An 11,889-nucleotide genomic window follows, 5' to 3' on the forward strand; every position below is an offset into this window, starting at 1 on the left:
TATATTACAGTTTAACATGTGTGCACATATTTTCCTATTCACTTTGTTTTAATTTATGAAACAAAAATACTTCATTCATTATGTTGGCATTATTCATTTCTACTTACTTGTCAAAGACGGTCTAACACGTATGCATATATTATTATGTGTGTATACTTCGAGTCATTTATGCATTTTCAAACTGTGATTTGCAAAAACTAAGAATGGATGCAAAATGTATGCGCATGAGCAACAAGATGATAGAGATGGAAACTTTAATTAGGTTGAGAAATCAAATTTACTTGTCATCATAGTTGAAAGAGTAGCTAGTTAATACAGAAAATTCTGATATTATAGAGAACATGAACAACAAACTGGTTCTCCCATATACATAAAAACTACAACCAATTATCTCATAGATTTAAGAAAACAGATCAGATGATATGGATAGAAGAACATCAGACGGCAGTCCAGCATTTCAACTGCATCCAAAGATCAACAGTAACTGGTTATCTCGTCCGTATATATATATGCATGTGAATTAAAAAGTAAAATATCAATTGTATTACTAGTAAGTCAGTAATGGTAAAAAAATCTTACACAAGTTGGAGAGCTGTCTGGACTTGGTGAGGGTAATGGTTATTGTTGGACTCCAAGATCACCGCTGGGAGGAAGTTCCTGTCATAAGAATGCGAAGGCATTGACTGATCGTAGGAAGTTCCCGGCATCATGTGTGTATGCTGCTGCTCTTCCCTCTCGTTTTCAGCTATCTGTACCATGTAACATTAATTTTATCATTCGTATTAGTAGTTAATTTTTCCTTTCCGGCATTGGCTTATGCAGTTGAAGGGAGAAAGAGAGATTCACCTTTGCTCTCAGAAAATTGTTGTGGTGTTGCAGCTCGGTCTCCTGCACAAACAATGTGCACGTAATATTGTTTTTCAGAAGTAAAATTGTTGTATAAGTAACATGAATAATGAAATTTGGCACCAAAGGCATGTAATTTAGTAGTATAGTAGAAGAATAGGTTACCCTTTTTTGCATGAATTCGATTTCAGAAAACAGCATTTCATTCTGCGGTTTATCCGAGTACACGTCAGTTGAGATTTGTAGTCGGGATTAATTAAAAGTGAAAGAGTTCAACAAATTTTTGCAATCAAAATAGGGAAATGGAGTACCTTTTTGGATCTTATTCTGCTGATTCCTTTCTCCAATCTTCCTTCTAGGTTCTTCAGTTCCTTGGCGTTCAAGGAGCTAAGAGCTTCACCCAGTATATGCCTGGAGAAAGGGGCTGAATAAGTTATGATCGTATCGTTCATTGCAGAATATGTAGACGGACAGATATTAGACAATGTAGTCAATTATCTAATGAAATTATTTCTACTTAATTACCTGTTTGAATTCTGAATTTCTCGGATCTGTCTTCGCAGTTTGGATGCTTCCTGCTGATAAAACTGAGGCCATGTATGTGGTGACAGCATTAGACAAACTCATAAAACAATTTGAACTGTTTCAATACATACAAATTAAATGAATAAACAGCAGATGAAACGAATGTCCGGAAAAGAGGAAGCTTAAACTTGAATCAGGAGCATTGCAATTGCTTCTGTAGGGCTCAGGGTTATAATTAGCTAGCCAGTGTGGATTAGGTGACCAAAATTGGATATAAATAGCCAGTTTTAGTGACATATTGTCATCTAGCTAGGAGAAAAGGAAGATTAATCTATAGAGAAATTAACTATTATTTAAGACTAATGCTAGACATGTCTTGCCTAATATTGTGTTTATGTGGTTACAAAATGATGAAAAAACTCATACTATAAGGCTTTCAATGTACATAAGAACTTCCACTTCAAAACCTGCTATAGAAACATAAATTCTTTGGAACACTTAACCCGTTCTATTCGTCACCTAAAAGGAGTTTACCTGAGTGTTGGCTTCTGAAACAGATCCACTGTTCGTAGGATCAGCGCATGCTTTTTTGTACCTGTCGATTGTTGCTCTAACACTGCTAAGAGAAAAAGAACTAATTAACGTTAAGCTTCCAATTTTTTGTGGGGTTCTTCAAACACTTAAATAATTTGGAATGAAATGCCCCATTTTGTAGGTATTTTAATTAGAAATTGTACCAATATAAGAAATGGTGCACTCAAAGGGATAAGCTAGGCGCCTAGAGGCCAACCATAACACATCATAAGTCAAAGAAAGCAGCATCACACATTGAGAGATCAAAACAATATTTCTTTCTTCTATTATCTCACTCTCTTTTATGCAATTATTGTTCATACCTAGTTGCAGAGAACAAACACAAACAACCCAATTTTATGCCAAGCCTTTTGCATATTTTCTCTGTTTCTCTCCCATTGAGAAAAATTAAAGTTCCAACTTCCAAGTGAACCATCATCACATCTTTGAGGGTTTTTGGTGACTTAATTTGGTCGTGTAGGCAAGAACAACTTCGTGGGATCTCATCGAATCCGACTTCTTGATTCTTGTACTTGTGAGGTAAAACTCCTAGCTATCATCCCTAATGTATATTTTCGGGTGTTAGATCACATGAAAATTGCGATTTCAATACTTTACATAGAAACCTAACCCTCGACATAATAAACTGATATCGTATATGAAGTAATCATAAACGTTATTGATACCCTAGCTAGCATGATCCTTTTTTGCTTGATCATGGACCCAACTCAGAACAACAGTTATGGAAGTTAATTATAGTAAAAGAACTTCTCCAAAATTAAGAATTCAAAGAAATAATGTAAAGAATCTCCAGAAATACACACACAGACACTGAGATACATTATACGCACAAAAATAAAACCACCAACAATTAACTTGTTGATGGCCTAGGCCTAGCTATACACTACACCAATAAATTAGGGTTAGGATTGGAGTTGGGATGGTGGCTATCGATGCTCCTTATTCTTAAACTTAATCTAATGGTGTGCCATGTATATACCTAGGGTACCAACAAGTACATTTGGAATATCATGAGTCTACATTTTAGTTGATAAAAAAGGGATATACTTAATTGGATAAGACTTTTCACTAGTTCCTTAGACAAACATGTTTAACTGATATTGTACGAAGAGACAGCCACTTTTATGAATATTAATAGGCATCGTTTGGTGTCAAGGGTTGGATTGGAATAGACAACTCATAGATTCAATGTTGTTGTAAGAAAGAAATAATGGATGCTAACACCCAAATTTTGTTATAGTTGAAAGTAAACGAGGAATTAGTCATAAAAAAAAAAAAATTAAAAGTTGATATCTATTTTCTCATTTAGCGTACATTGAATTTAATTAGTTCTTCAACCCAATCCAAATATCCAATCTTGGACACGGGCTATAACTATGAGTTTATTTTCTTTGATTAAAAAAAAAAATAGATAAGAGTGAGTGTTCCAGTTTTATAGCTCTAGCTTGCGAGAGATGTGAGGAAACTCGAAGACATAATTGATAAATTAGAATGGTTACTGTGATATGAGTGTTCCACTTCACTTCTTAGTTTTTGCACTAATTAGTGAATTCAGTGCATATTACATTGGTATGCATAAATTGATTAGAGTTATCGTTTATGTTTGATTTATGTTAAATTGTACTATAATTGACCACTTAAAAAAATTATTATTATTAAGGAGAAGGGACGATTCGGAACTATTACAATAATTTAGGTGAAGGAGAGTTTCGAACCCAAGACGCATGAATTAAAACTATATTATAATTGACTACTTAAATAGTTTGTGAAACTAAAAGAAGAATTACACTGATTAAAAATTATAAGAAAACAATACTTTTGATTAATAAAAAATGACGTTTAAAGTTGGAATCTAATTTCACTTCCAAGCATTGTCCTAAAAATCCCCATTTAGAACCGCCTAGACATTAGGCAGTTGGTTACAGCCACGATTAATCTCTACGTATTTAATAATAAGAAATGATGACTAAACATGCTAAGGTGCTTGTCTAGACTCGCCTATGTACCCTCATAGACCGCCTAGGTTGCAACTCTCGCTTAGACATAAAATAAATGATCTTTATTTTTCATTCTGTTTTTTCAATAAATTGTAAGAGATTTGATAGATACTTGGATGAACACTCATTATATGCTTGTTCCCTATGTTTTCTATATGTTTCAATACTTTATAATTTATATGTCATTCTATTTTGCAATTTATGTATTCCAATACACTTATATATATATATTTATTTTTTTTAAGTATAAGTAGACATTATTTATATGTCATATAATAAATTTAGTTAAAATTAAAATTACGCCGTTAGGCTCCTGCCCGCCGCCAAACTAACGTCTAGTGCCTTTTAAAATTTTGCTTGCTTTCAAGTAATCTTCTTTGCTTCATACAAGATGATATACCCTATATAATTACCACATAAACAAACATTTATCCATAGAATATATATATGTTCAATTTTCATAATTTGTGGGACATTAAATACATGATGCTAAGGACCTCAATCAAAATATTTAAATAAATAAAGTTTCAGTATAACAATTAAGCTAATTAGGGATTAGAACCAAAATAACCCTATATATAAATACCCAATGATACTAAATATACAAAACAGATTAATACTTTAAAAGGGCTAAGCTATATGGCCAGATCCGGTTCCACCACTGTTAATGTGTAGTCCCTAGTTGATGTTCTGCAACATGGAACAGAACCAAAAATTGCCCAAAAGAAAAGAAAACAAAATAACCAAACAAAAGCATTCAATATACTCTTGGAGAGTTGTTACCTTAATTTCATCGAGCCATGCAGTGATTGGTTGCCTCTGCCATGCTGGCAGAAGATCCCATATATGATTGGCTCCCTCTCACAATCTCTAAATCTACTCCACGTGTCAGTAACCCATTACACAATGAGCAATAACCCTAAGTAACAATCCTATTCCCACCTCGATGACCCCAAAACACCAAAAGACCCTTTAAATTTTACCAAGACTGGGGTATTAACAAGTGATTTTTATTCACAGATCTGAAAAAGATTTTATTTCCTTTTATGTCTCTGAATTCTCTTGAGACAAAGATGTCTGTTTTTGCAGCCATTTTTAGCATTTCTTCTTCACTGACTTGTCTTCTCCATTTCTCAGTCATTTCATAAATGCTTCTTTCATCTCTCTCTCTCTCTCTTCACAGAGTCACAGTCACACACAACTCTTCTTGGAGCATATGCAGGTAAATAATAAACAAATCTATGTATATCTATATATGGTTCAGTAAAAGGGAAGCAGGATACTAATTAAACATGATTCTCCCTCTTCTGGGTTTTTGCAGTGTGTGTGTATATATATATACACTCATAAAATTTGAGGTATAAGTTAAAGTCTCCTTTTGTGCTTCTTGAGGATATTATTTCCAGAAAGATGAAGGATTTCATGACTAATGACTCCTCCATAGATAGATTAATAATAATGCATAATGAGAACAAGGAAAATTATTTTTCATCTTTTTTCACCACAGAAACTCAAAAGATAAAAAGAAACAAAATGAAGGGAAGATATTAGAAAATAAAGATTATATTCACACATCCCAAATTACTTTTTCTACATTTTTTAAATTTTTTATTATTTTCTACATACTACTAACACTTGATAGAAATATATTAAAAAATTAAAAAAGTTTGAAGGAAGTAATTTAAGATGTGTAAATATAATGTCCCGTTGAAAAAATGATAAAAAGTAAAAAGAAAAGATGAAAATTAAGGGAATCATTATGTGATAGCGGCTTCTTTGTCCGGACTAGACGAACAGAAACATCATGTCTGACGTGACCAAAGATTCCTAAGCTGTAAACTCAAAGAAACAACAATACAGCTCACTCACTCACACAAGAAACCCTAGGCACCTGCTTCCCTATACCAATTCCTGACATATGTACTAAATAGGCGTTTTTTTTTTTTTGAGAATATTTTAATCGTTAGATCTTAATTATTATATTTTTGACCAATAAACTAAATATGATAAAAAACGAGTGAAGGATAGGCTGGGAAATATCAGAGAACCCCAAGTAAGGAGAGATTCTTCTATGCGGGATCAGGGATGGTGAAAGGGGGATGGGCTAAAAGCGGGCCAGAGTTAGGGCTGATTTGGTATTGCTGTGCTTTGAAAAAAAACTGCTGTGAGAATAAGCGGTTGTGCTGTGAGAATAAGCGGCTGTGAAATAAATCAGCAGAGTGTTTGGTAAACTTTTTTGTAAAAAGTGCTTTCAGAAAAAAAAAAAAAAAAACAGTCTGATAGTTGGTCTTTTCATTAAAGGAGCACTGTAGCTCCACTTTTCCAAAGCTGCAAATAGCAGCTTCAGCTTTTTCCTTTGATTTCAGCTTATTCTTATAGCAGTTTCCAAAATAAGCTTTTTTTTTTCAGTTTACCAAACACCTAAAACCCTCACATCTTTTTTTCATGAGTGCTTTTTTTTTAAACACATCACTCCCAAACCACCCCTTAGTATGACCAATCAAGGGGTAGGTTAAGGGAGGGTTTTTCGTGTCTTGGTCTGTAGAGGTGACCTGGTCCGGTCTCTAGACCGTAGAATTTCTCCAAAGTGAAGGTAAAATGATAAAATAAACACCCACTCGAATTTGGGTTTTAAAACACTAAACACAAGATGTACTGTTCTGGCTTCCCAGACCCACCACAATGATCAAAACAGTCTCCCTCTGTGTTAATTTAAATACTTTGATGTTTGGGAATGAAATTAGATCATCTTCGGATTTTTTCATTGGAAATCCGGGGGATTAATTAATATCAATCATTCATTAAAGATTGTGCTGCCACAATTTAATGCTTTTTATATTTTCAAAAGTAAAGCAATCTTGTTTTGCATGAAAAAAAAATTGTGGCCTCACAATTTTTTATGAACGGTTGTTATTAATTGATCCCCAGGATCCCCAGTGAGGGGATCCGGAGAGAATCTAGGAATAATGATAGATCTGTAACAAGATTTAAAGATTCCCATTTGAGTTTTTTAGCCTTAATTAACAAAATCATATTTCTTGTGTGATTTCTGTTGAAAATAAGATAAAAATGGGGTCTTTTGATATGGGTCCAATTGGACTAAAAATTGGATATATTTCAAAAGTCGAAAGTTACTAAAAATTGGACTTATTTCAAAAGATTGGCTATAAAATTGGATTTTTTTTCAAAATTTTCCGATAAAAATTTAGACATCCATTAGGCTTTTGAACCTATATCTCAGACTTGCAGCTGACTGATTGAAGTATGCTTGGTTAATATGTAATTTGACTTCTGAAACCCTAGCTAACAACACCCCTAGCCTCCTCCTTTATGTTCCAGAAAGCGGCAAATAAATAGAACAAAAATTAATGTATAGAAACCCATAACTATAAAAAGGTGGTGAAATTACGTAGTTCAGGCAATCTGATTGGAGTTTTTTTATTTAGGTTTTAACTTATATACATAATATATATCCATTTTACTTCTTAGCTGAGTTGACATGTTTACTTAGGAAGCGTCATGAGATGAAGGGAACTGGCTAATGAGAGTTGGACAGCTTTGAGAGCTGCTGACATAATTTTTATGGACTGCTGTTTGATGACATGTGGAGAGAGAGAGAGAGAGAGAGAAAGGGACAGAGAGTTGAGGAGTTTAACAACAATGGAGATACATGGAAGCTGATCTAACAGACCTGCAAGAGGGGAGAGAGAGAGAGAGAGAGAGAGAGAAAGGAGTTTAACAACAACGGAGATACATGGAAGCTGATCTAACAGACCTGCAACACTTTGTAACCCTAAGATTGTTATCATACAAAAACTGCTAGGATCACTAATACACAACTTCCTCTACTTTTATCTGTGATCCTACAGATCTGCATCCAGCCACACAAAGAGCTAAGCTATAGAAAGATAAGCACAATATATAAAGAAAATAAAAAATATATATATTACCCCAAATATCAAAGTTTTCTGGTTGATAAGCTGAAATATGCCTCAAAGCTTATAAAGGAAAACAAACAAAAAGAAGAAAATAAATATATGTGATCCCTTTTGGGGCCACTTTAATTACTCAAGTTTCATCCTAGCTAGCCACACCCAAAACCAAAAAGAACAAAATAATTAATCTGAACTGCTCCGTTGGTAATTAGAATTTTATGCGTAACTAAATAATTAAAATTAGCTTCCAGCTGAAAAGTTAAGATCATATATATAAACGAATACAGTGATTAATTGAATTAAGACTACTTGAAGATCAAATCAGAAGAACTCTTAGAGATCGAGAGAGAGAGAGAGGCTAAAGTGCTAGAACAAAATAGTTAAATTAAGAAAATTAGAAATTAATATGCAAACCTGTTGTTAGCATACTCATAGAGGCGGCCACGGTTGGAGAACACGATAAGAGCAACTTCAGCATCACAAAGAACAGACAATTCATAGGCTTTCTTAAGCAATCCGTTGCGGCGTTTGCAGAAGGTAACTTGTCGATTTGTAGTGTTTTCGATCCGCTTAATCTCAATTTTGCCCCTTCCCAATTTTTTCTGGGAGGAGCTCTCGGGTGCTTGATTTGGGAACTCCATTGTTGCAGGGATGAAAAATGGCAAAAACCCCTCCAAATTGATGAATTGTGGTTTTTTGTTAGCTAGCTAGCAAAGAAAAAACCAAAAACCACACTCTCTAATTAAAAGGCATGATCAAGATCAATTTTGACAACCATATTTGTAATAAATCAATAGATATAGATTAACATCATGAGTTACGTGCGAGCTTTATTTTTTTTTTTTGAAGACCACTAAACCAACTTGTATAAGGAAAACAAAGCAAAGTAGGAATAAAAGATTAGGCATGTATAAACAAAAAGAAGATAATTACTTCTTGACTTTGAGTTTTTCTATTGGGGTTGCAATTGGCAACGGGAAGGAAGAATTGCAGAAATGGAAACTGGGTTTTTGCTTAAAGAGATCAGTATTTAAGGACGGGAAAAATAGACGTCTCAACCATCACCCGACATATCCTTCATTATTTGCTTTGTAAGGGTGATAGTCTAGAAATATACTTGCTATAAATGTGTATCACTCTCCCTAGCTAGGTTGGATTATATAGTAATGGAGGAGAGGAAGTAGTACAAATATAAATTAAGAGGGATGGAGAAAACTAAAGAGGGTTTGATGTATATTGCTTTCATGCTCCATCAACCGTCCATTTCTTCATGTATGGGTAAAAGGGAAGGTGTAAGTGTGTGATGGTGATAAAAGGGTCTTTTGGGAGAGATTTTTCAGTGTGATCGGAACACGGGGTGGTACACCACGTGTCACTATACAAATAGTGGGATATGTGTGTTAAAAAGTTAATAACTTAAATATTAAAATTTTCCACCACTTATATAAAAACACGTAGTGTACCACTAGTGTTCCCGTCACAAAGAAAAATTTCTCGTCTTTTGGAGGAGAAATTTTTCAATGTGACTGGAACACGAGGTGGTACACCACATATCACTATACAAATAGTGAGATATATGTGTTAACAAATTAATAACTTAAAAAATTAAACTTTCCACCACTTATATAATAACATGTGGTGTACCACTCGTGTTCCCGTCTTAATGAAAAATTTCTCCTTTTGGAGAGTGACTTATTTTTATGAATGGAGATTTTATTTATTTTAATTATTTTTTTAATGGGACCCTTTTATGCTACAGGTTGCACTCTAAGAGCTTTATTTCATGTAAAGAAAAAAAAAGGAGATGGAGGTCATGGTCTTTTTGAAGAGAAAACAAAATAAGAGGACCTCCCATGTTATTTGCTTCTTTGATTTTTGAGTTGGCCTTTTATTCTAGATTTGTTTTCTGACCTCCCCAAGAGTACTACTTCTGTTCAAAGTTTTTCATCTCTCTCTCTCTCTCTCTCTCTCTCTCTCTCTCTCTCTCTCTCCTGCATTATTAGAACATATAGTTACTTACAAGGGTAGTGACGTGACTGAAGAAGACTCCCATGTGATGTTCTGTGAAGTGTTCATGACAATCCCCTATTTTTTAGTTCATTTATAGTAAGTATGGAGCAGCCCCTTCGATTCATTGTTACCTTCATTAATTTGCATCAATATGGTTTCAATGCCACAAAATGTAGGCAATCTAAGAGATGGTTTCTACATGCATATGTAACAATGCATGGCCACCCTAAATAAATTAGAGAAATTACTTGTTCATGATGCGAGTGAAAGTGTTAGTCATATTGGTTATGTTTAATGTTGTTGAAATTAACATCAGTATTAGAAATGAGATACATCACGCTTGTAAGGGAGTTGCTTTTTCAGGAGTCCGGAGGTTATGATTTGTAAAGAGCATAAAGTCCTTCCACCGTGTGTTATTCAGTTGTTTCAGTTGGATATATAATTGCTACAAAAGAAGTACAACATATATACACAGCCATATCACTGATACAAGTGTGAGTGAGGTGAGTCCTGAGTGTTGAATTGTAATCTTGTCTTGGCCCAAAGATAACGGATCCAGCCCATGCACAAAGAAAGATTCATGCACATGCTAAAGAATTCTAGCAAAGTTCAAGTTGGTGGAAGAGTCTAGAAGAATGGTGAGGATTCCACCAACATACAAGATTAGTGTAGATAATTCTAGCTTAGTAAGGTAGTGGAATTATCTAGATATCTCTAGTATGATGCTTCCATGCTTCTTCAAGGTTCCATCCATGCCTATAAAAGGAGAAGGCATCCACACCATTTGTAACAACAAGAGAGTAAGTAGTGAGAAGTGAGAGTGCCAAGTGAGAAGTGAAAAGAAGCAACAAAGCTTCTAAGAGTGTTTGAGTGTTTCCTCTTGTACTAAGTTTGTGAGTGAATAAAAATATTGTGTAATACTTTGAGTATTCTTTCTTTCTCTTGCCTATCAATTTCGCTGCATTACATTATTCTTTGTGAGATAAACATCCCCAAAGTAGTGAAGTCTTTTTAAGCCCCAACAAAGTGGTACCAGAGTTATGGCTAGCAACGCTATGACAGCCTTCAAAGTGGTATCAGAGCTATGGTTAGCAAAGCTATGGCAGCCTTCCAAGTTCCAGTGCTCGACAACAACAACTTCGATAATTGGAGTATCAAAATGAAGGCCTTTTTGGGAGCACACGATCTATAGGAAGTCGTGGAGAAAGGCTACATTGAGCTAGAAGATGAAGCTACGTTGTCCCAACCCCAGAAGGAGAGTTTGAAAGATTCAAGAAAGAGAGACAAGAAGGCTCTCTACCTCATCTACCAAGCATTAGAAGATAATGGCTTTGAGAAGGTCTCGAGTGCAACCTCTGCCAAGCAAGCATACGAGAAGCTTCAAACCTCTTACAAAGGAGCTGAACAAGTGAAAAAGGTTCGTCTTCAAGTATTAAGATGTGAGTTCGAATCTCTACATATGAAAGGGTCTGAATCAATCTTTGATTATTTCTCAAGAGTCTTAGCCATTTCCAATCAATTAAAAAGAAATGGAGAAAAGTTAGAAGATGTTAGAATTATGGAGAAGATACTACGCTCGTTGAACCCCAAGTTCGAGCACATTGTCTTGACGATTGAAGAAACTAAAAATTTGGAAGAAATTAATATAGAGCAATTAATGGGTTCACTACAAGCATATGAAGAGAAACATAAGAAGAAACAAGGGAATGATGAGCAAATCCTCAAGACGCATGTCCAGCCAAAGAAGAAAGAAGAAAGCTTCAACAACAAGAGAAGCCAGTATGGAAGAAGTCATGGTCAAGGTTGCAGACGTGGACATGGTTGGAACTTCAACAACCATAACAACTACGAAAGAGGAGAAAGCTCAACAAAAGGTCGTGGAAAAGGACACTCAAACTTGAGGTATGAAAAATCTCAAGTTCAATGCTACAATTGTCAAAAGTTTGGGCATTATGCTTGGGAATGTAGAGCTCCAAGCAACA

General features: G+C 34.7%; 1 protein-coding gene across 3 annotated transcripts; it reads right to left on the reverse strand.

Moving 5' to 3' along the window:
* Positions 1-237: 237 nt before the first annotated feature.
* On the reverse strand, positions 238-8,966 carry LOC126609588 (agamous-like MADS-box protein MADS1). 3 transcript variants are annotated; one of them, XM_050277437.1, is made up of 9 exons: positions 8,831-8,966; positions 8,312-8,604; positions 1,906-1,987; positions 1,372-1,433; positions 1,158-1,257; positions 1,012-1,053; positions 847-888; positions 580-749; positions 238-461 (listed from the first exon to the last, which is right to left on the reverse strand). In XM_050277437.1, the coding sequence occupies exons 2-9, from the start codon at positions 8,536-8,538 to the stop codon at positions 458-460; spliced, it is 729 nt and encodes a 242-aa protein (XP_050133394.1). In that variant the 5' UTR covers positions 8,539-8,604; positions 8,831-8,966; the 3' UTR covers positions 238-457. The 3 variants fall into 3 exon arrangements, with proteins under 3 accessions (XP_050133394.1, XP_050133393.1, XP_050133392.1); XM_050277436.1 differs by having other exon boundaries at positions 1,906-1,990; XM_050277435.1 differs by having other exon boundaries at positions 1,906-2,005.
* Between the last annotated feature and the right edge of the window lie 2,923 nt (positions 8,967-11,889).

This window comes from Malus sylvestris, chromosome 17 (genome assembly GCF_916048215.2).
Source record: "Malus sylvestris chromosome 17, drMalSylv7.2, whole genome shotgun sequence".
In the NCBI taxonomy this organism is placed as follows: domain Eukaryota; kingdom Viridiplantae; phylum Streptophyta; class Magnoliopsida; order Rosales; family Rosaceae; genus Malus; species Malus sylvestris.

Coding starts and splice junctions, on each gene's coding strand:
- LOC126609588 (XM_050277435.1), bottom strand. CDS start 8,538: ATGGAGTTCCCAAATCAAGCACCCGAGAGCTCCTCCCAGAAAAAATTG. Junction 889..1,011: donor TCGAATTCATGCAAAAAAGG/GTAACCTATTCT, acceptor TTGTTTGTGCAG/GAGACCGAGCTGCAACACCA. Junction 750..846: donor ACAATTTTCTGAGAGCAAAG/GTGAATCTCTCT, acceptor TACATGGTACAG/ATAGCTGAAAACGAGAGGGA.